Source organism: Nycticebus coucang, chromosome 7, assembly GCF_027406575.1.
Source record: "Nycticebus coucang isolate mNycCou1 chromosome 7, mNycCou1.pri, whole genome shotgun sequence".
NCBI classification, from domain to species: Eukaryota; Metazoa; Chordata; class Mammalia; order Primates; family Lorisidae; genus Nycticebus; species Nycticebus coucang.
The window spans coordinates 100,632,245-100,656,274 of record NC_069786.1 but is presented as its reverse complement, the minus strand read 5'-3'; the positions used below and the strand labels follow the sequence as shown (position 1 = coordinate 100,656,274).

The window sequence follows — 24,030 nt, the reverse complement described above, 5'->3', positions numbered from 1 at the left end:
GCACCGGCCCCATATGCCGGAGGTGGCGGGTTCAAACTCAGCCCTGGCCAAAAACTGCAAAAAAAAAAAAAAATACACACACACACACATATATAAACTACAATACAGATAACAAGATACAGGTTTGGGGTTTTCTTTCTTTGTATTTGCAGTATTATTAATGTGAACTATGTAGTATAAAAATAAGAACAAAGCAAAATAATGTTTTTTTTTTTTAGAAAGAGTCTCACTTTGTCGTCCTCATAGAGTGCCATGGCGTCACAGCTCACAGCAACCTCAAACTCTTCAGCTCAAGTGATTCTCTTGCCTCAGCCTCCCAAGTAACTGGGAGTACAGGTGCCTGCTACAACGCCTGGCCATTTTTTGTTGCAGCTGTCATTGTTGTTTAGTCTGGCCCAGGCCGGGTTGGAACCCACCAGCCTAGATGCATGTGGCTGGTGTCATAACCACTGTGCTACACGAGCCGAGCCCAAAATAATGTTTTGATGAAAATAAAGTAATTAAAAATAATGTTTTTGAGACAGTCTCACATTGGTGGCCCAACCTAGAGTGCTGTAGTGTCATAGCTCACAGCAACCTCAAACTCCTAGACTCAAGCAATGCTTTTGCCTCAGCCTCCTAGTAGTTGGGACTACAGGCCTGCAGCACCACCTTCAGCTGGTTTTTCTATTTTTAGTAGAGACGGGTTCTCACTCTTGCTTAGGCTGTTCTTGAACTTCTGAGCTCAAGCAATCCGTCTACCTTGGCCTCCCAGAGTGCTAGGATTATAGGTATGAGCCACTCTGCCCACCCTCATGTAAAAATATTTGTATATGACTTTCAAAAAATAATACTTAACAACAGAATGGTAAAAGTAATTTAGAAAACAAGAATACCATAAGCCCTTTGAAGGTAAGAATCATATTTTGTTCACCATTAAATTTGTTACCACATACAGCTCTTCCCAGTACATAATAATTATTAATAAATATTAACTCAATCAGTGAATAAATGTCATTTAAAAGTGCTTATACATGTAGGTGAGGAAAAAAAAACCCTGTATGTAGGCCAAGCATGGTGGCTAATGCCTGTAATCCTAGGATTTTGGTAGGCCAAGGCAGGAGGATCATTTGAGGTCATGAGTTTAAGACTAGATTTAAGAACATAGCCAGATCTCATCTCTATAAACAAACAGAAAAAATTAGCTGGAAGTGGTGGTACAGAACTCTAGTCCCTGCTACTCAAGAGGCTGAGGCAGGAGGATCACTCAAGCCCAAGAGTATGAGATTCTAGTGAGCTATAATGATGCCACTGCACTCTAGCCCAGGAAACAGAGCAAGATCCTGCCTTAAATAAAACAAAGAAAAAAACCCATATGCTTTGTTGTAATTACTTTCCCAAGTGCAATCTACTTTTTAATGGTAATTCCTCTGCTATTTTTGTGTTTGTTTTTTTTATTTGTGAGACACAGTCTCTGTTGACCCAGGTAGAGTGCGTCATAGCTCATGGCAACCTCATAATTTATGGGCTTGAACAATCCTCCTGCCTCAGTCTCTGGAGTAGTTAGGACTATAGGCGCTCCCTATAATGCCTGGCTAGTTTTTTCTTTATAGTAGAGACAGGGTCTCACTTTTGCTCAGGCTGGTCTCAAACTCCTGAGCTCAAGCAATCCACCCACCTCAGCCACCCAGAGTGCTAGGATTACAGGTGTCAGTCACTATGCCTGGCCTGCTATCTTTTTTTAATGGTCATTTTTATAGGGTACATTTATTGTGTGATAAAAGATAAGCATCGTACAAAGAATATTAGTGGCTTTGGCATTTTCATTTCCAGATATGTCTTCTGAAATAGATATTTCCTATTACTGCCTTGCCATCTGATTTATAAATATGAATTTCAGGCGAGGTGCAGTGGTTCACACCTGTAATCTTAACACTCTGGGAGGTGGAAGTGTGTGAATTGCCTGAGCTTTATTACAAGTTTGAGACGAGCCTGAGCAAAAGCAAGAATCCATCTCTAAAAGGAGTTGGCCATTATGGCAGACGCCTGTAGTCCCACTAGTCAGTAGGCTGAGGCAAGAGAATCGCTTGAGCCCAGGAGTTTGAGGTTCCTGTGAGCTATGACGCCACTGACGCCACAGCATTCTAGCTTGGGCAACAGAGTAAGACTCTGTCTCCAAAAAGAAAAAAAAAAGGTAAATAAATATGAATTTTGCACTGACAGAATAATATATAAAAGTGATACATGATTTAAAAACATATATACTAATTAAGATATTAATGTTTTACATAAAAACAGTTCATGAAATAGAAGTCTTTCATAGCTGATTATCACATATTTTACACTACCATATTTCTAGAATGAATTATATATACATATTTTTTTTTGTAGAGACAGTCTCACTTTATGGCCCTCAGTAGAGTGCCGTGGCATCACACAGCTCACAGCAACCTCCAACTCCTGGGCTTAAGCGATTCTCTTGCCTCAGCCTCCCAGTAGCTAGGACTACAGGCACCCGCCACAACGCCCGGCTATTTTTTGGTTGCAGTTTGGCCGGTGCCGGGTTTGAACCCTTGGTATATGGGGCCGGCGCCTTACCAACTGAATCACAGGTGCCGCCCAGAATGAATTATATTTTAATTATGCATGATTCTAAGTATTAAATCTACTAAAGAAGATTCATAACTTGGCCAATACCTCTGAAGATATAAATAAAAAATATTCATATTGGCTGGGTGTGGTGGCTTACGCCTATTAATTCTAGCACTCTGGGAGGCCGAGGTGGGTGGATTGATTGAGCTCAAGAGCTCAAGACCAGCCTGAGCAAGAGTGAGACCCTATCTCTACCAAAAAAAAAAAAAATTAGCTGAGCGTTGTGGCAGGAGCCTGTAATCCCAGCTACTAGGGTGGCTGAGGCAAGATGATTGTTTGAACCCAAGAGTTTCAGGTTGCTGTGAGCTATGATGCCAAGGCACTTTACCCTACATAGAGTTCTGTCACAAAAACAAAACAAAAAAACCCAAAATTCCCTCCAAAAACAACTTTTATTAACAATTCCCATTCACACAATACATATATACACTACAGTAGAACTTCCACAGTTGATGACCTCCTTAAGTTGACCTAGTTTTCATACACTAGACATGCACCACATTTACGTATCAGTACAGTATGCCTAGTTCCTTATGTTGATCATCTCTGTATATTGAACTGTTTGTTATAGACCCTTGGGTGGTCAACTTACAGAGGTTCTACTGTATATACAATTCAGATTCTACGTGGTATAGACCACACAACTCTTTCAGGGTGGGCCTATAACCAAACTTAATTGGTATATACTACAAAGTAATAATTTAGGTCTATACAATGAAGCTGCTTAAGTGTTTTTCCCTATCAATTTTTAAAAGAAAACAAATGCAGGTATTGTTTATTTTTTCCTTCAATTCTAGGGAGTGATAGAAATATAATGGTCATTTCATTTTTAAAAAGTAAGTAAAATCAGAAATTGACAAACTTACATAATGTGAGAGGAAAGCATGCAAATTTAAAAGGCATTTAAACCAAAGAAAGTGAAACACACTCAAAAGAATAAAGTTTGAGATTTGTTGTGTGATCATATTAGCAGAGGACAGATTATTTAGGAAATTCATTAATCAAGAACCTCACTGTTGAATGTAATGTGCTTAAAATGTTTTAAATATAAGTACAATGCTAAGACACAGAGTTGCTGACAATGTTTGGGAAACTGTTAGATTTTTTTTTTTGGCCAGGGCTGGATTTGAACCCACAACCTCTGGCATATAGGGCTGGCGCCCTACCCTTTGAGCCACAGGCACCACCCCGGGAAACTGTTAGATTTTAAACTAAATGTTGCAGGCATCTTTTTTTTTTTTTTGTAGAGACAGAGTCTAACTTTATCACCCTCGGTAGAGTGCCGTGGCCTCACACAGCTCACAGCAACCTCCAACTCCTGGGCTTAAGCGATTCTCTTGCCTCAGCCTCCAGAGTAGCTGGGACTACAGGCGCCCGCCACAACGTCCGGCTATTTTTTTTTTTTTTTTTTTTTTGGTTGCAGTTTGGCCGGGGCTGGGTTTGAACCCACCACCCTCGGTATATGGGGCCGGCACCTTACCGACTGAGCCACAGGCGCCACCCGTTGCAGGCATCTCAATGAGACCTATTTTTTATAAAAATGTCCTGAAAAAGGCATGTGTATAAGTAATAAAGAAATCTTAAAATACATATTTATAAAACAAAAAGGGTTCCTATAATCTGTAATAGGTTTATTATAACCACTAACAGCGTGATAGTAATTTCTTCCTTTAAAATAACCCTACAGATGCCATATGGTTAGGCTTCTCAGAAAAGACCAATAGTGACTCAAAAAACTTAAAATGCTTAATTTAAATCTATGCAATAAAATTATTTATAAGAATCACTAAATTACTTGGAGTACAGCCACTAATTTTTTCCTAGAAACAAGAGTTAGATTTATAGTATCTTAACATTTGGTAACTGATAAACCATTAGCAAGTAAATTTATAGTTATCATAGGAAACTAATTGAGAATAAGCACGTTATATGCCGGAGGTGGCGGGTTCAAACCCAGCCCCGGCCAAAAAAAAAAAAAGAGAATAAGCACGTTATATGTGGATAGTTGTGGTTCAAAGTAAAAAATGATACTTGTGCAAAAGGACAACTGATATGTAGTCCCGTTGGGTATTTGTTAGAGTAACTAGTTTTATTGAGTCTATATTTCATTTCTTTGTAAGGGCTTTTTCTATTGAAAATCCAAGGAGTGGTCTTAAATCTAGATTTGGAAGAAAAGAACTTCCTTATTCATATACAGTAGTAAGACAAAAACTGCCAAATGTGTACTTTCAATTATATCATAATATAAACATCACTCTTAAGTAATAGCTTTATCCTCTTTTCATTTACTGTCCTTTGAAAAATCAAATCTGTTTTTTAACTTATTTATCCATAATGGAGACTTCTGATTCAGTTGGAACAAAGGAAAACCAAAGGAATCCCCAAAAGTACGAGAAATGAAATTACTGATGTTAGGTTTTACCTCAGCTGGCTTGCCAACACCCACTACAATCAATTTGCCGTCTTCTAAACCTACAAGAATATGGCTGTATTCTTTGGTTACAGAAACACAGTGGATAGGCAATCGCATGGCTAATGGACTGATGCTGAGATTCAAACTAGAAGAGAAAAAAATATATAGACATAATTACATGGATATACAATAAATTCACAAAACTATACCTGGAAAAAAAAGATCATATAGTTTTGCATTCTAGTCTTACAGATGTGGGAACTTAGGTTCAGAAAGTCTAAGAGACTCACACAAGGGCTCACATTTACAGCATTACAAAAAATACTTAATACATCTTTTCTCTATTTTCAATATCTAACTTTCTTCTAACCATATTTAAACAAAATATTAATAAAGCAACCATCAACCTCATATATAAAAATTATTTCTGGCTGGGTACAGTGGCTCATACTTGGGAGGCAGAGGTGGAAGGATCATTTGACCTTTGAGTTGGAGACCAGCCTTAGCAAGGGTGAGACCCTGTCTCTACTAAACAGAAAAATTAGATAGGAGTTGTGGCGGGTGCTTATAGTCCCAACTACTCAGAAGGCTAAAACAGGAGGATTGCTTGAGCCCAGGAGTTTGAGGTTGCTGTGAGCTAGACTGAAGCCATGGCACTCCAGCCTGGGCAACACAGTGAGACTCTGTCTGGAAAAAAAAAAATTTCCTCTCTCTCTAGAGACTCTTAATCTCTTTCTCCTATTTTCCAACCCACTCTATTGTTACATATTTTCACCTCACATTATTTACATTCATTATTTATGTGAGGCAAATAGCCTATATATTCCCTTTATGGAGAGATGCTGGTAAGATGGCAGCAAATGTGAAAGACAAAATAACGAAAAAAAAAAAAACAAAACAGTTTAGGCAGGATTCCATGTAGATATTAACTACCTTCTTCTACTTCATGTCCTTCCTAAAACAGTTGGAAATAAAGATCTTGCACTAGTCACCATTCTCTGGGCTTTGGATTATCAATGGGTATTTGTTCTACCCTTGTCCTGACTGTATACCCCCCCTTTTTTTTTTGAGACAGAGTCTCACTTTGTCACCCTTGGTAGAGTGATGTGGCATCCTAACTCACACCAATTTCCAACTCTTAGGCTCAAGTGATCCTTGCCTCACCCTCTCAAGTAGCTGGGACTACAGGCACCCACCACAATGCCTGGCTATTTTTTAAAGATGGGCTCTTTCTCTTGCTCAGGCTGGTCTCCAACTCCTGGCTCAAGCAATCCACCTGCATTGGTCTCCCAGGATTACAGGTGTTAGCCATCACTCCCAGCCCCATTAATTTTTCTAATTTGATATTCTCCTAACAGTACCCTGATAGGACTAGAATACTCAATGCTCTACCACTGGACAAAGAATGACAAAAATAAGGAAAATACAAAATAAGAAGGAAGGCTGGGTGCAGTGGCTTATGCCTGTAATACCAGTGCTTTGGGAGGCTGAGGTAGGAGGTTGGCTATGGGCCAGGAGTTCAAGACTAGACTAAGCAACATAGTGAGACCCCATTACTACAAAAAATGTAAAAATTAGCCAGGTGTAGTAGTGGACCTCGCTACTGAGAAGGCTGAGGCAGAAGGATCACTTCAGCCCAAGAGTTTGAGGTTACAGTGAGCTATGATCCTATTCTGGGTGCTAGTATCAAACTCTGTCTCTAAAACAAAAACAAAAAAGTTCTCTGGGGAACTCAAGATAGTTTAGAGAGTATAAATAAATATAATAAATGTATTTTGAACACACAGGGAGTAACAGTGCCTTATGTAATTAAGGTTCATGTATTTATGTACACATGAAAAACACCAAACTCATTCCTCTCTTTCACCTGATTAAACAATAAAAGATTCCCCTACTGGGCGGCGCCTATGGCTCAGTGAGTAGGGTGCTGGCCCTATATACCGAGGGTGGTGGGTTCAAACCCGGCCCCAGCCAAACTGCAACAACAACAAAAAAAGCTGGGCGTTGTGGTGGGCGCCAGTAGTCCCAGCTACTCAGGAGGCTGAGGCAACAGAATCACCTAAGCCCAAGCTGGAGGTTGCTTTGAGCTGTGATGCCACAGCACTCTACTGAGGGTGACAAAGTAAGACTCTGTCTCTAAAAAAAAAAATTAAAAAAAAAAAGGATTCCCGTATCAATTTTATATACCCATATGCACATACATAGACAAATATGTTGTCCCTAAAAACAATTTATTTATTTATTTATTTATTTATTTATTTATTTCTGAGACAGAGTTTATGTCACCCTCAGTAGAGTACCATGGCATCATAGTTCACAGCAACCTCAAATTCTTGGGATTAAGTGATTCTCTTGCCTCAGCCTCCCAAGTAACTGGGACTACAGGTGCCTGGCACAACACCCATCTATTTTTTGGTTGCAATTGTTATTGTTGTTTAGCAGGCCTGGGCTGGGCTCGAACCCACTAGCTTCGGGGAATGTGGCTGGCGCCCTACTCACTGAACTACAGGTACCAAGCCCCTAAAAACATTTTAGTTTGTTTTGTTATAGTTAAAAAACTTGGTTTTTAAAAAGTTCTAGCCATCATTTGGACAAACTTCAAACTTCAACTTTTATAGCTTGACACTACAAAAAATTTTTTCTGGCTCTACATATTTAATAATTGTTTTAATTGTGGCTTTATATATATATATAATAAAATTTTCTACATATTTTTCTTTCTTTCTTTCTTTTTTTTTTTTTTTGCAGTTTTTGGCTGGAGCTGGGTTGAACCCATCACCTCCAGCATATGGGGCCGGCACCCTACACCTTTGAGCCACAGGTGCCGCCCTTCTTTCCTTTTTTTTTTAAGGAGCAGGGAGCAGGGGCAGGTGGATTGCTCATCGGTTTCTTCTATATATTTTTAAACATATATATACTTTATTTACTAATCCAGAACGACTTTAGCTCCCGCATTTTTTATAGCTGCCAAAAGAAGAATTTTTTTTCTTTTTTTTGTTGAGACAAAGTCTATGTCACCCTGTGAAGAGTGCTGTAGCATCACAGCTCACAGCAACCTCAAACTCTTAGGCTTAAGCAACTCTCTTGCCTCAGCCTCCCAAGTAGCTGGGGCTACAAGAACCTGCCACAACACCCGGCTATTTTTTGGTTCTAGTTGTCATTGTTTTTGGAAGGCTGGATTTGAACCTGTCAGCTCCGGTGTATATGGCTGGCACCCCAGCAGCTGAGCTACAGGCGCTGAGCCAAAAGAAGAATTTTTTATAATAAATGACACAACAGAAGATTATAAATCTTAGATTTCTTTATTTCCACTCTAGACTAGAAGCACTGTCATTTTCTTTTTTTATTTTTTATTTATTTTTTTTTGTAGAGACAGAGTTTCACTGTACTGCCCTCGGTAGAGTGCCGTGGCGTCACACGGCTCACAGCAACCTCTAACTCTTGGGCTTACGCAATTCTCTTGCCTCAGCCTCCCGAGCAGCTGGGACTACAGGCGCCCGCCACAACGCCCGGCTATTTTTCTGTTGCAGTTTGGCCGGGGCTGGGTCCGAACCCGCCACCCTCAGCATATGGGGCCAGCACCCTACTCACTGCGCCACAGGCGCCGCCCAGCACTGTCATTTTTTAGTTTAGTTTTTTTTTTTTTTTTTGTAGAGAAAGAGTCTCACTTTACTGCCCTCGGTAGAGTGCCATGATGTCACACGGCTCAAAGCAACCTCCAAGCTTTTGGGCTTACCTGATTCTCTTGCCTCAGCCTCCCGAGAAGCTGGGACTACAGGCGCCCGCCACAATGCCCGGCTATTTTTTGGATGCAGTTTGGCCGAGGCCGAGTTTGAACCCGCTACCTCAGTATATGGGGCCGGCGCCCTACTCACTGAGCCACAGGCGCCACCCTCGTTTTTTTGTTGTTTTTGTTGAGACAGAGTCTCACTTTGTTGCCCTCTGTAGAGTGCGATGGTGTCACTGCTCACAGCTTTCAACTCTTGGGCTTAAGCGATTCTCTTGCCTCAGCCTCCCGAGTAGCTGGGACTACAAGTGCCTGCCACAATGCCACGTTTTAGAGATGGGGTCTTGCTCTTGTCCAGGCTAGTCTTGAACCTGTGAGCTCAGGAAATCCACGTACGTCAGCCTCCCAAGTGTTGGGATTACAGGCGTGAGCCCCCGAGCCTGGCTCACTGCCATCTTTTTAAAAGTGATCCTTCAATAAATTATTTACCTGTGGAGATCTCTTATAGACAAGAATCCTTGTAAGCTGCCTGTGACAATGTGTTCTCCAACTACACATATATCTGATACTTGTTCCTTTAGGACTTGAGATCGTAGATACTTGCCATTTACAGAAAACAGATGTAATGCATTCTTATCCTGCAAAGAATTGATGAAAATTTAAGAATCTCAAATAAAAACAGAGTTTTCATATTGTCAGTTAAAACTATGACTGTAACAGAATTATAATTTGGTTTAAAGTTTTGGGATAAAAATGTGATTACATTTAAAGTACATAGACAAAATTAAAGTGATTTGAAATCAGGGTGCCAAGTAACTACTAAACAAGAAATCTCAGCTGAGGGAACAAGATGGCAGCTAAGTAACAGCTTCTCTGCAACCAGGCGCAGTAAGATTGGGGAGAGAAGACTCCAGGCATCTCTGGCGCTGGGCTCTGCATGGAAACATCCCTTTGGGAACACAGGAAGTCAGCAAGAGACTTCCGGCCCTCAGGAGGAGGAAAAAAGCAGTGGAGAACTGGCAAGTGGTTGTGTTTGTTCAGTCTGAGGCCTTGGCTGCCACAACTGTAATTACAACAGCAGCACCTTTGATTTTCTGGACATGAGCACTTGGTTGAACTACCTTGGGAGAACTTGGGTGAGAGTGCATATGACTTTAAATGTTGTCTAAGGTCCTAGACTGAGCCGCTGAGCCAGAACAGAGCTAATATTGTTCAGCTGTGGGCCATGAGTGCCCATTGTGGGAGAACTGCCTCGGCAGGCTCTTTTCTCAGGGTAGCAGAGCGAGGCTCGGGTTGGGAGACCTTGGGCGAGTGATCTAGTGACTGAGCAGTGCCACAGGCTGGAACTGAGATGCTGGGGAAGAGCAGATATTTCAGTGTTTGGCAATAGCAAGGCTGCCTTGCAGTCTCAGCCCTCCGGGGCATACAGGGAGACCAGTTTTGGCGTACTAGATAAACTAGAGATCCCAGTGACAAGTGCTTTCCTGGGAAAGCTTCTGCGGTTTAAAGTGTCTTTTAAGTGGGCTGAGGAGAGATTTAGGCCCTTAACCCTGCGGGGTTGGAGAAATCAGTAGAGGCCTCCAGTCTCTATCTCATACATCTCATACCCCAGAAGATCACCTGTTGCCCAGACAATATTCAGCAAGATACATATACTGCTTTGGTTTTTTTTTTTTTTTGTAGAGACAGAGTCTCACTTTGTTGCCCTGGTAGACTGCCGTGGTATCACACAGCTCACAGCAACCTCCAACTCCTGGGCTTAGGTGATTCTCTTGCCTCAGCCTCCTGAGCAGCTGGGACCACAGGCACCCGCCACAATGCCCGGCTATTTTATTTTTTGTTGCAATTTGGCCGGGGCTGGGTTTGAACCCGCCACCCTCGGCATATGGGGCTGGCACCCTACTCACTGAGCCACAGGCGCCGCCCTGGTTTTTTGTTATTTTTTTTTTATTTTATTTCAACATGTTCTCTCTAGATTTTTCTTTTTTTACTTTTCTTTTCTTTCTTCATTATTCTAGTTTGAATATAATATTCCATTGTTACTTTCTTTAATAATAAAAACTTCATTTTTACTAGTGCTTCTGTCCCTATTATTAGGTTTTTCTCCCAATTTTATCCTGTAAGGTTTTCTGTTTGTTTGTATTGGTTTGATTTATAGTATTTTAGTCTTTCCTATCTATTTGGTAGAGGTTTGGTACTGTGTCTTAACAGGATGGCAAAGAGCTAACGACCCAAGGGAACCACGCAACATAAAGTACTCCACTGTACACCTTGATTACTCCTGTCTCACTCTTTCTGTGCCTCTCTTCTTTTTATCAATATTCCCTTTTACTCACCCCCTCTCCTTTCTCTCTTTTTTTTTTCTAATATTTTTTCCCTTCTTACTCTTCAATCTTCTTATCCTTTTGGTCCTGTACCAAAAGGATTCATCGAAACCCTAGGACAGAGGCACAGTAACTTAAAGAGCAAGAAGAAGTGAAGGGAAAATGAGGGAAAGGAAACAGAGAAAAGAAAACACTCATGAGGAAGGATCAGCAGAAAAATCTTGGCAACATGAAAAACCAGTCCAGAGCAACCGCCCCCTCCTAACTCGTGAGGTAGCTACTACAGAGGATTCCACCTATAAAGAAATGTTGCAAATGACAAAAAGGGAATTCAGAACACAGATGATGAAAACAATGAAGGAAATGATGGAAACAATGAAGGAAATGGCTGATAAAGTGGAAAATAACCAAAAGGAAATCCAAAAACAGAATCAAATAAGAGATGAATGATATATGAAGAATATAGAAAGGATATAGCAGAGCTGAAAGAATTGAAGCAGTCAATTAGGGAACTTAAAGATGCAATAGAAAGTATCAACAACAGATTAGACTATGCAGAATAAAGAATCTCAGAGATAGGGCAGCACCTGTGGCTCAGTCGGTAAGGTGCCGCCCCCATATACCGAGGGTGGCAGGTTCAAACCCGGCCCCGGCCGAACTGCAACAAAAAAATAGCCGGGTGTTGTGGCAGGCACCTGTAGTCCCAGCTACTTGGGAGGCTGAGGCAAGAGAATCGCTTAAGCCCAAGAGTTGGACGTTGCTGTGAGCTATGTGATACCATGGCACTCTACCTAGGGCCATAAAGTGAAACTCTGTCTCTACAAAAAAAAAAAAAAAAAAGAAAAGACTCTCAGAGGTAAAGGACAAAGTTCTTAAGATAACACAGATAGTTAGAGGCAGAAAAGAAGAGAGAGAAAGCAGAACATTCACTGACAGAATTATGGGACGTTAGAAAGCATTCTAACATACGAGTTATAGGTATCCCAGAAGGGGAAGAAGAATGCCCCAGGGGAATGGAAGTCATACTAGAGAATATTATAAATGAAAACTTCCCACATATCACCAGATTCTAACACACTCCCTTCAGAGGGATATCAGACCCCAGGTGGCCTCAACTCTAACAGAGCTTCTCCAAGACACACTGTGATGAACCTGTCCAAAGTCAAGACAAAAGAAAAGATTCTTCAAGATGCGAGGAGTAAGATTTGCCAGTTGACCTACAGGAGCAAATCCATTGGGGTGCCTGCAGACTTTTCTAATGAAACTTTTCAAATAAAAAGACAATGGTCATCTACCTTTAATCTACTTAAACAGAACAATTTCCAGCCCAGAATTCTATATCCTGCTAAGCTAAGCTCTGAAGTTGACAGAAAAATCAAATCATTTACTGATATGCAAACATTGAGGAAATTTGCCACAACAAGACCAGCTCTACAGGAAATATTTCAACCTGTGCTATACACTGATCATCACAATGGATCAACAGCAATGTAAGAACTGAGAAATTAAAGGACAGAACCTAACTTCCACAATGATGCAAAAGATAAAACTAAGCAATGGACTCTCACAAAATAAGATGAATGGAACACTAAATGGAATACAACCACACTTACCAATTATCCCAATAAATGTTAATGGCTTGAACTCCTCACTGAAGAGGTACAGATTGGCTGACTGGATTAAAAAACACAAGCCATCCATTGGATGTCTGCAGGAAACACACCTAGCTTCAAAAGACAAATTAAAATTCCGAGTTAAGAGTTGGAAGATAATTTTTCTGGCAAACGGAATTCAGTATAACAACAATGAAGACCTCTGACATACTGCTAAAGCAGTCCTGAGAGGAAAATTTATCGCTTTAGATGCCTACATTTGAAAAACAGAAAGAGAGCACATCAACAAACTCACAAGCCATCTTATGGAATTGGAAAAAGAAGAACAATCTAAGCCTAAACCCAGCAGAAGAAAAGAAATATCCAAAATTAAATCAGAGATGAATGAAATTAAAAACAAAAGAATCATTCAGGAAATTAGTGAAACAAGGAGTTGGTTATTTTAAAAAATAAATAAAATAGATAAGCCTTTTGGCCTTACTAACTAGAAACAGAAAAGTAAAATCTCTAATAACCTCTATCAGAAATGACCAACTGATGCCGCAGAGACACAAGACATTATCTCTGAATACTACCAGAAACTCTATGCCAAGAAATTTGACCATGTGAAGGAAATGGATCAATATTTGGAATCACACCCTCTCCCTAGACTTAGCCAGGAAGAAACAGAGCCCCTGAACAGACCAATTTCTTTTTTTATTTGAGACAGAGCCTCAAACTGCCACCCTAGGTAAAGTGCAATGGCATCACAGCTCACAGCAACCTCCAACTCCTGGGCTCCACCCCCCCAAGTAGCTGGGACTACAGGCACCAGCCACAATGCCCGGCTACTTTTTGGTTGCAGCCATCATTGTGGTTTGGCCAGCCTGGGCTGTATTCAAGCCCGTGGCTGGCACTTTAGCCGCTTGAGCCACAGGCGCCAAGCCTGAACAGACCAATTTCAAGCACTGAGATCAAAGAAACAATAAAAAATCTTCCAACAAAAAAATGCCCTGGTCCGGATGGCTTCACACCAGAATTCTATCAAATCTTCAAAGAAGAGCTTATCCCCATACTGCAGAAATTATTACAAAAAATTAAGAGGAAGGAATCTTCCCCAACACGTTCTACGAAGCAAACATCACCCTGATACCAAAACCAGGAAAAGACCCAACTAAAAAGGAGAATTTCACACTAATTTCACTAATGAATATAGATGCAAAAATTCTCAACAAAATCCCAGCCAATAGATTACATCTTATCATCAAAAAATTCAAATATCATGATCAAGTAGGTTTCATCCCAGGGATGCAAGGCTGGTTTAACATATGCCAAGTCCATAACTGTTATTCACCGTATCAACAGAAGCAAAAACAAAGACCATATGATCCTCTAAATACATGCAAAAAAGGCATTTGATAAAATCCAGTATCCTTTGCTAATTAGAACACTGAAGACTATAGGCACAGGTGGCACATTTCTTACACTGATCGAAGCTATGAAGCTATCTATAACAAACCCACAGCTAATATTTTACTAAATAGAGTAAAACTAAAAGCTTTTCCTCTTAGAACTGAAACCAGACAAGGTTGTGCTCTGTCACCATTACTACTCAACATAGTGCTGGAAATTCTAGTCAATAAAATTAGGCAAGACAAGGAAATAAAGGACATCCAAATGGGAGCAGAGGAGGTCAAACTCTCCTTCTTTGCTGACAATATGATCTTATACTTACAGAACCCCAAAGACTCAACCATAAGACCAATGGAAGTCATCAAAAAATGCAGTAACGTCTCAGGATGTAAAAATCAATGTCTACAAGTCAGTAGCCTTTGTATATGCCAAGAACAGCCAAGACGAGAAGCTAATTAAGTACACAACTCCCTTCACCATAGTGTCAAAGAAAATTAAATACCTAGGAATATACCTCACAAAAGAGGTGAAGGACCTCTATAAAGAAAATTATGAAATCCTCAGAAAGGAAATAGCAGAGGATATTAACAAATGGAAGAACATACCATGCTCATGGCTGGGAAGAATCAACATTGTTAAAATGTCTATACTTCCCAAAGCAATCTACCAATTCAATGCCACCCCTATTAAAATACTAACATCGGGCGGCGCCTGTGGCTCAGCGGGTAGGGCGCCGGTCCCATATGCCGGAGGTGGTGAGTTCAAACCCAGCCCCGGCCAAAATAAAAAAAAAAAAAAAAAAAAAAAAATACTAACATCATACTTTCAAGACTGGGAAAAAATGATTCTGCGTTTCGTATGGAACCAGAAAAAAACCCAAATAGGACTAAGGCAGTTCTTAGTAATAAAAACAATGCCAGGGACATCAGCATAGTAGATTTTAAGTTCTACTACAAGGCCATAGAAGTCAAGACAGCATGGTACTGGCACAAAAATAGAGACACAGACATTTGGAATCGAATAGAAAACCAGGAAATGAAACTAACATCTTACAACCACCTAATTTTTGATAAACCAAACAAGAACATACACTGGGGGAAAGGCTACCTATTTTATAAATGATGCTGGGAGAATTGGATATCCACATGTAAAAGACCCACACCTTTCTCCACCCGCAAAAATTGATTCAAGATGGATAAAGGATTCAAATTTAAGGGAAGAAACAATAAAAATCTTCAAAGAAAGCATAGGAAAAACACTGGAAGATATCAGCCCAGGGAAAGACATCATGAAGAAGACTGCCGTGGCAACTGCAACAACAAAAGTAAACATATGGGACTTAATGAAACTGAAAAGCTTCTGTACAGCTAAGGAGACAACAACCAAAGCAAATAGACACCCTACACAATGGGAAAGGATATTTGCATATTTTGAATCAGACAAACGCTTGATAACTAGGCTCTATAGAGAACACAAATTAATCCACATGAAAAAAGCCAACAATCCCACATATCAATGATGAAAAAACATGAATAGAACCTTCTCTAAAGAAGACAGACGAATGGCTAGCAAATATGAAAAAATGCTCATCATCCCTAATTATTACAGAAATGCAAATCAAAAACACCCTGAAATAACTAACCCCAGTGAGAATGGCCCACATCACAAAAATCTCAAAACTGCAGATGTGGATGCAGGCGTGGACATGGAGAGAAAGGAACACTTTCACACTGCTGATGGGACTGCAAATTAATCAAACCTTTTTGGAAGGAAGTATGGAGAACCCTCAAAGAACTCAAGCTAGACCTCCCATTTGATCCTGCTATCCCATCATGGGGCATCTACCCAGAAGGAAAAAAAATCCTTTTATCTTAAGGACACTTGCACTAGACTGTTTATCGCAGCTCAATTTACAATCGCCAAAATGTGGAAACAGCCTAAATGCCCACCAACCAGGAATGGATTAACAAGCTGTGGTATATATATACCATGGAACCATTTAGCCATTCAAAAAGATGGAGACTTTACATCCTTTGTATTAACCTGGATGGAAGTTGAACACATTATTCTTAGTAAAGCATCTCAAGAATGGAGAAGCATGAATCTTGTGTGTTCAATTTTGATATGAGGATAATTAATGTCATCATTAATTGATAATGACATCATTAATGACTGTGAGGCCATATGGGTGGGCTCCAACCCAACGTGACTGGTGCTATTATGAGGAAAGGAGACTGGGACACAGAGGTGGAAAAAAAAGAAAAAGAAAGAAATCTCACTCCCTCCAGAAAACACTGAAAGTTTCAACCAGTCGAAACAAACCCCAAATTCTTAAAACAAAAGAAAAAGGTTCTCTTAATATTTAAAAAGCTTTATCATTGAAAGGAAATGAACATATAAAATTCAGGGCTTGTTTATTTATATCCTTATATCCTATGCATAAAGAATCTAAGTCTGCTATAATTTCCAGTTAAGCTTCTGAAACCCTATATAATCAGAAATTACTCTGAAATCATATACCGAATGGAAATCCTTAAAATAAAATACTAATGTGAGGATAAGATTGTGATAGAAGTCCATCTAAATGTCAGAAACAAACAAGTGAATGAAAACATCCTCTTTAAAATATGGTGTTCTTTCCTTCTTCAAAATGCAGAATACTTTATAGAGACGTATGATGTGGGAAGGGAAAGACAAACTATTGGTAGTCTATCCCTACTGCATAAACATACCTTCCAAGTAGACTTTTCTTCGATGCTGGAGTAGATGACAATATGTCCTTCCCAAGATACAGCCAAATTGGGAATGGTCAGCAACAGAGAACTCTCACAAGGTGGTCTTAAGGTCCTCATATACTGACCTTTCCGAATGGTATGTATGATCACAGTTCCATCCTACATAGAAGAAATATTAGACCATGAAAAAGAGAAAGGTATAGATCATCAAAAAGAGTAAAGCTGGCCAAATAAAGAAATGTGGGAAAGGAACTGAGGAAAGGATTATTCCTTCAAGGACACATGCACCATTAGAAAAATTCTAATGTCACAACTTTATCACTGAGAAAGAGCTAGACAGGGTCACTTTCTGTTACTTAACTCTTTATTTTTTGGGAGTGGGGGGCAGGAGACAGGGTTTCACCGAGTTGCCTGGGCTACAGTGCAGTGGTACCATCATAGCTCACTGCAACCTCTAGCTCCTGGGTTCAAGCGATCCTCCTGCCTCAGCCTCCTGAGTAGCTAGGACTGCAGGCATGCGCCGCCACTATACCCGGCTAATTTTTGTAATTTTCCCATCTTGGCCTCCCAAAATGCAAGAATTATAGGCGTGAGCCACCACACCCAGACATCAGTTTCAAAAAGTATTTTAGTTTCCAGAATGCCCTCTTAACTAACAAAGCCAAATCCAAAAATAGAATCCCACAAGTCCTTTCTTTCTGTATTACTTCACGTTTGCAAAGTCCTACACAAACATGGGATGACATTTCTACACTTCTACCAATTCCCCTCAAGAAAATTAAATATAAATATTATTGTTAAATTTGTAGAAAAATTAGTAATTCTTAAAAGTGAAATCTTACCCTTGATCCCGACACTGCCATGTCTAGCTCAGTGCTGATACCGACACTCAATACCTCATCAGTGTGTCCATAAAGAATCTGAAAAGGTTTAGAGGCTAACCCCATAGGAACACCTCCCTAATGGTAGAACAAAAACAAAAAGGTCAAGGTACTTTCTTGCCACCTATTTTTTATGACAAGGTTTATACTGTATTTAAACTTTCTTATCACAAACTAACATTTCAACTAGTTATTAGCACTGAGTTTATTTTATACTTGTACTAACTCATGTGTTGCTCCTTGGATTCCCAAGTTATTCTTAAAAACTTAATCTGAATGGTCTCAATGTTGATTGTCTTGGATTACATTTTCCAGGTATGTTATTTGCTCTTTTAATCTACGGATTCATTCTTCCTTAATGTTAAAGAAACTTTTTGTATTGTATCTTTGAATGATTTTTCCTTTCCATTTATTGAAATCTTCACTTCAGGGACAATTATCTTTATGCAGATTTGTCTTTGATTTCTACAGCTATTATTCTCTCTAATTGCATTAAAGTTACCTTTTCATCTGTATTCACTTTGATTACCTTATCTTTTCTCCAAGCCATTAATTTGGTTTGCAGCCATATCAAATTTGTTTGTTTCAGTTTTATGAGCTTTTTTTGTTTGTTTGTTTGTTGTTTTTTTCTGTTTTCTGAAACAGAGTCTCACTCCATTGCCTGGGCTAGAATGCCATAGCCTCAACCTAGCTCACAGCAACCTCAAACTCCTGGGCTCAAGCGATCCTCCTGCCTCAGCCTCCTAAGTAGCTGGGTCTCCCAGGCTATAATTTTTCTATTTTAATTTACATATTTATTTTTATTTAGTTTCTGAGACAGTCTCACTTTGCCACCTGTAGTAGAGTGCCATGTGGTCATAGCTCACAGCAACCTCAAACTCTTGGGCTCAAGCAATTCTCTTGCCTCAGCCTCCCAAGTAGCTGGGACTACAGAACGCCTGCCACACTGTCCATCTATTTTTAAAGATGGGGTCTCGCTCTTGCTCAGGCTGGTCTCAAACTCCTGAGCTCAGGCAGTCCACCTTGCCTTGGTCTCCCAGAGTGCTAGGATTACAGGTATAAGTCACTGCACTCAGCCTAATTTTTCTATTTTTAGTAGAGATGGAGTCTCCATCTTGTTCAGGTTGGTCTGAAACTCCTGGGGCTCACGGGATTCTCCCACCTTAGCCTCTCAGAGTGCTAGGATTACAGGCCTGACAACCCCATCTGGCTTGTTTTGTGTTTATTTATATTTATAATGGTATTAATTTTAATCCCAGTTTGATTCCTCTGCAACCTCCATTTTCATTTTGTTGTCCTATTTTATCATTGTCTTTGAACTCTTATTTAACTGAATTGCTGTGTTTTTCTAATAGCACAATTATATTGCAAAAAATCACTGTCTTTCAATTATCCTTCAGAAGAAAGATTCTTTCTTCATATCTTTAGTGTCTTTTGTTAGTATATTACTTTATATGCTATGAAGTTTTTGAATAATTGCCATGTTATTTTATCCATGATTATTCTAGTCAACTCTGCCCAGATGTTCTATCTGTTCTGTATAGTGTGCATTAATTCCTCTTGATATTCTACTACCTGGGATACATTTGTTCTCTCCTTTAAGTATCAGTGTGAGTGCTTAGTACATTTTATTTTATTTTAACACAGGGTCACATTATGTTGTTTGCACTGGCCATGAACTCTTGGGCTCACTCAAGTAATTCTCCTGACTTAGCTTTTCAAGTAGCTGAACCACAGGTGTGTGTCACCACATTTGGCCTTAGTACATACACTTTTAAACATATTTTTACTGTTTTTTTTTTTTTTTTTGAGACAGAGTCTCATTATGTCGCCCTTGGTAGAGTGCTGTAGTATCACAGCTCACAGCAAACCTCAAACTCTTGGGCTTAAGCCATTCTCTTGCCTCAGCCTCCCAAGTAGCTGGGACTATAGGTGTCAGCCACAATGCCCGGCTATTTTTTGTTGTTGTTGTTGCAATTGTCATTGTTCTTTAGCTGGCTCGGGCCGGGTTCAAACCTGCCAACCTCGGTGTATGTGGCTGGCGCCATAAACACCGTGCTATATGGGCGCTGAGCCTAAAAATGTAATTGTTACATTATTCAAGCCATTTCAGTTACAAAGAAATAATATTCTTAGAGAGTACACACTGGAGTATTTAGGAGTAGAGGTACATAAGAAAAAAAGATGCTTCCCTTTAAGTCAAGCGTCTTGTTGTTTAAATAAACTTCTTGTTTAAAAAAAAAAAAATTATAAAAACAAAAAAAAAAGATGCTGAAGGAGAAAAATATTGAGAGAATACTAACACAAATAAGAAAAGAATACTATATTTGATACATTTTTAGAAAGTTTGCAAGTTCATAAAAAGTTACCAAAAGGGGGGAAAAAAAATAGAAGGAGGCTAACTACTTAAATGTGAAAAATACCACCAGTGAAACTCAACAGCAAACACTATACTAATAGGCAAAGGAGTGAAGGCACTTTCATCAAAATCAGATATTAAGGTAGGAATATCCACTATAATTTTCTTACCTTATTATACTAGCTAATAATATAATACGATGAGAAAATGAAACAATTCGTATATTAGGAAAGATAAATAAAATCACCCTATTTTCAGATCACATGATTATATATTCACCTTGTATTCAGAAAATCTAAGAAGTTTCTGATAACCATGATAGCTGGTAAGAAGATTTGATAAAGTAATTGGATATAATATAATTGTGCCGAAATCAATCAGCTCACTGTACAGTGTTTCTTTATACTGGCCACAATCAATTAGAAATGAAAATGCTAAAAATCCACTAACAATATTAAAAACATGTGAAAAATAGAAGTAAATATAACAAGCTGTAGAACCTAAATAAAAGAAAGTTATAAAAAATTGTTTTATCGGCTCGGTGCCCGTAGCACAGTGGTATGGCGTCAGCCACATACACCGAAGCTGGTGGGTTCAAACCCAGCCTAGGCCAGCTAAACAACGACAATTGCAACAAAAAATAGTGGGGTGTTGTGGTGGGCGCCTATAGTCCCATCTACTTGAGAGGCTGAGGAAGGAGTATCACTTGAGCCCAAGAGTTTGAGGTTGCTGTGAGCTGTGACACCACAGCACTCTACCAAGGGTGACACAGTGAGACTCTATCTCAAAAAAGAAAAAAAAAAATTTATCAAAGGTCATTAAACAAGATCTGAAAAGGTTCAGTGCCTGTAGCTCAAGCGGCCAAGGCGCTAGCCACATACACCAGAACTGGCAGGTTAGAATCCAGCCTGGGCCTGCCAAACAACAATGACAACTACAACCAAAAAATAGTCGGGCATTGTGGTGGGTGCCTGTAATCCCAGCTATTAGGGAGGCTAAGGCAAGAGAATCGCTTAAGCCCAGGAATTGGAGGTTGCTGTGAGCTGTGATGCCACAGCACTCAGGGTGACAGCTTGAGGCTCTGTCTCAAAAAAACAAAAAAAGACCTGAAACAAACATGAAAAGACATTTCCTATTTCTGGACATAAATAATGATATAAAGTTATCAAATTAATATATAAACTAAATATGATTTCAAAAAGACTAAAATGGATTTTTTGGAGAATATAGTTAAAAACATTTTTAAAATTCACATGGAAGAATAAATGTCTATATAAGACACATGAGAACAGTTGTTTTTTTTTTTTGTAGAGACAGTCTCACTTTGTTGCCCTTGGGGGAGTGCTGTGACGTCACAGCTCTCAGCAACCTCCAACTCCTGGGCCCAGCCGATTCTCTTGCCTCAGCCTCCTGAGTAGCTGGGACTACAGGCGCCCACCACAACGCCCGGCTATTTTTTTGTTGCAGTTTGGCCAGGGCCGGGTTTGAACCTGCCACCCTCGGTATATGGGGCTGGCGCCCTACTCACTTAGCCACAGGTGCCACCTTGAGAAGAATTTTTATAACACAGTGAGAGGGGGATCTGCTTTACCAAATATTAAAGTACTAAAATAAAAACATTTTGGTGGTGACATAAAAAAGGTAGGTTTAAAAGAATGAGGTGTCGGGCAGTGCCTGTGGCTCAAGGAGTAGAGCACTGGTCCCATATGCTGTAGGTGGCGGGTTCAAACCCAGCCCCAGCCAAAAACCACAAAAAAAAAAAAAAAAAAAGAATGAGGTGTCTAGGAATAAATCCCCTTAAATGGGTAAAAGTGGCTTATGTAATAACTTATGCTGACATAAATGGCTTTCTACTCAGGTAGAAATATTATTATGCTAACAAAACAATAAAAAAAATTGCTATTTTCCTACATGAGATTTACAAGGAAGAGATTTTGGAAAATAACAGAAAAAAAGGCAATGAATCAGATAATAAGCCAAAGTGAAGAGAAAATGCAGGGAAGTAAAGAAAGGCAAAGCAGCTCAGTCATTCCCTGGCAGAGAACAATTCATTTCCCAGTATAATCCCTCTTGAGTATTTCTCAGGGTGAATTTCTGATCTAAACCAAGAGCATTTAAAAATGTGTGACTACCTGTTGTGTTATCTGCCATATCATACATGTAGTATCTCTGGAACCAGAAATCAAATGCATTCCACAGTAATCTGTAGCTAAGCAAGTCACAATATCTATAGGAAAAAGGAAAAAAAAAACAAAATAAAATGGTTTGGTTTTGTTAGAGAACAGAACTTCAAGGATAATTTTTGGTAATTTTCAAACCATTAGTAAATCAGTTACTCCAAAAGGAAGAAATGTAGGGATGGTGCTAGAAAATATTTAGAAAGAGTGACTTGGGAAAGTAGTAGTATCAACATAACCCTCGGGGAGCTCTCTTTGGAGACCACCCTTCTTTGAGCTTCATGAGTAGATAGATGTTCCATGCGAGGAGTGTTCATCAACATTTTGGGAGGAGGTTTGATAGGTTGAGATGAATGTCCATTATTTATTTATTTATGACAAGATCTCACTCTGTTACCCAGGTTAGAGTGCAATGGTGTTATCGTAGCTCACAGCAAGCCTCAAACTCCTGAATTTAAGCAAGCCTCGTGCCTCAGCCTCCCAAGTGACTAAGACTACAGGCTGTTGCCACCGTACCTGGGTAATTTTTCTAGTTAATGTTAGTCTTTTATTCCCATTGGGAATTACAATCTGACTGAATAGGTGTCCTTAAGAAAAACAGTGTATGTTATAACATAAAGTCACAGTATAAAATACTTCCTGAACTACAAACAGCTGAGTTAAGTGACATCTCAGGAGTCACTGGTACAGAAGTAGCAGCAGGCTCCATATTCTTCCCCACCAAGTTTATTAAAAGTCTGCTCAATGTTTCATCCATATATTAAAGACTGAAGACATTAAGAAATACCAGATTAAACTATATTAAACAATTTTTTTTTTTGTAGAGACAGAGTCTCACTTTATGGCCCTCAGTAGAGTGCTGTGGCCTCACACAGCTCACAGCAACCTCCAACTCCTGGGCTTAAGCAATTCTCTTGCCTCAGCCTCCCGAGTAGCTGGGCTACAGGCGCCCGCCACAACGCCCGGCTATTTTTTGGTTGCAGTTTGGCTGGGGCCGGGTTTGAACCCGTCACCCTCAGCATATGGGGCCGGCGCCCTACCGACTGAGCCACAGGCGCCGCCCAACAATCTTATGTCTTGCTGTCAACATAGTAATAGAGCAGTTAATGGCAATAAACTTTATCACTATTTTGTCTTAAAATTATTTCTATCAGCCAATTTTTAAAAAAGACTTAGTCTAACATCTTTTAGAAACTATGAAGTTGTATACCCAAAACACATGAGATATTCTTGCAGAAAGCATATAATATTTATAATACAACACTACCAAAACTTCCATTCCACTTCAAAGGTAAAATTAAAATCTTTTTAATAGGAGTACATACTACTTTTATAGTTGGAAAAAATAGAAAATGTTGAATTTTGGGGGGGGGAGAGTTAATGCTTACCCATGTGTCTGATATTATGTGAGATAATTTTGCCTTTTGTAAGTGACATGACTTGAATGCTATTATCCCAATGTCCAGCACTGAAGAGCAACTTTGCATCATGTGATACTACAAATAGCTTAGAAGTAACTTCCAGTCCTGGAGCAAAAGGACCATTCATACTACGTTGAGTTCTGTAAAAACAATTAAATATTGTTTAGTCATTTGAATGACTTAAAAGGTCATTTAGTCCAATAGCACCTATGTTTTTTTTTTTCAATAGCACCTATTTTTTAGTATCTCTGAAAAACAAATAAAAGTCCCAAATGTGGTATTTAAAATGATAAAGACTTTCAGAAAATATATTAATCCTACTTTACTCATTCATATATATATATATATTTTTTGAGA

At 39.4% G+C, this 24,030-nt stretch overlaps 1 protein-coding gene across 8 annotated transcripts in view; it reads right to left on the bottom strand.

Annotated features, from left to right (window-relative positions):
• NBEAL1 (neurobeachin like 1) overlaps window positions 1-24,030 on the bottom strand; it is a 226,669-nt gene that overhangs the window by 2,802 nt on the left and 199,837 nt on the right. For 5 of the 8 annotated variants that reach the window (XM_053596934.1, XM_053596937.1, XM_053596935.1 and 2 more), the window contains 6 exons: window positions 23,641-23,813; window positions 22,208-22,302; window positions 17,678-17,794; window positions 16,833-16,994; window positions 9,261-9,409; window positions 4,894-5,189 (listed from right to left, as the gene is read on the bottom strand). In XM_053596934.1, coding sequence (XP_053452909.1) covers window positions 4,913-5,189; window positions 9,261-9,409; window positions 16,833-16,994; window positions 17,678-17,794; window positions 22,208-22,302; window positions 23,641-23,813 — 973 coding nt within the window. In that variant the 3' untranslated portion in view covers window positions 4,894-4,912. Of the gene's footprint in view, window positions 1-4,893; window positions 5,190-9,260; window positions 9,410-16,832; window positions 16,995-17,677; window positions 17,795-22,207; window positions 22,303-23,640; window positions 23,814-24,030 lie in introns of those variants that run through there. The other 3 variants (XM_053596936.1, XM_053596938.1, XM_053596939.1) reach the window with 2 other exon arrangements.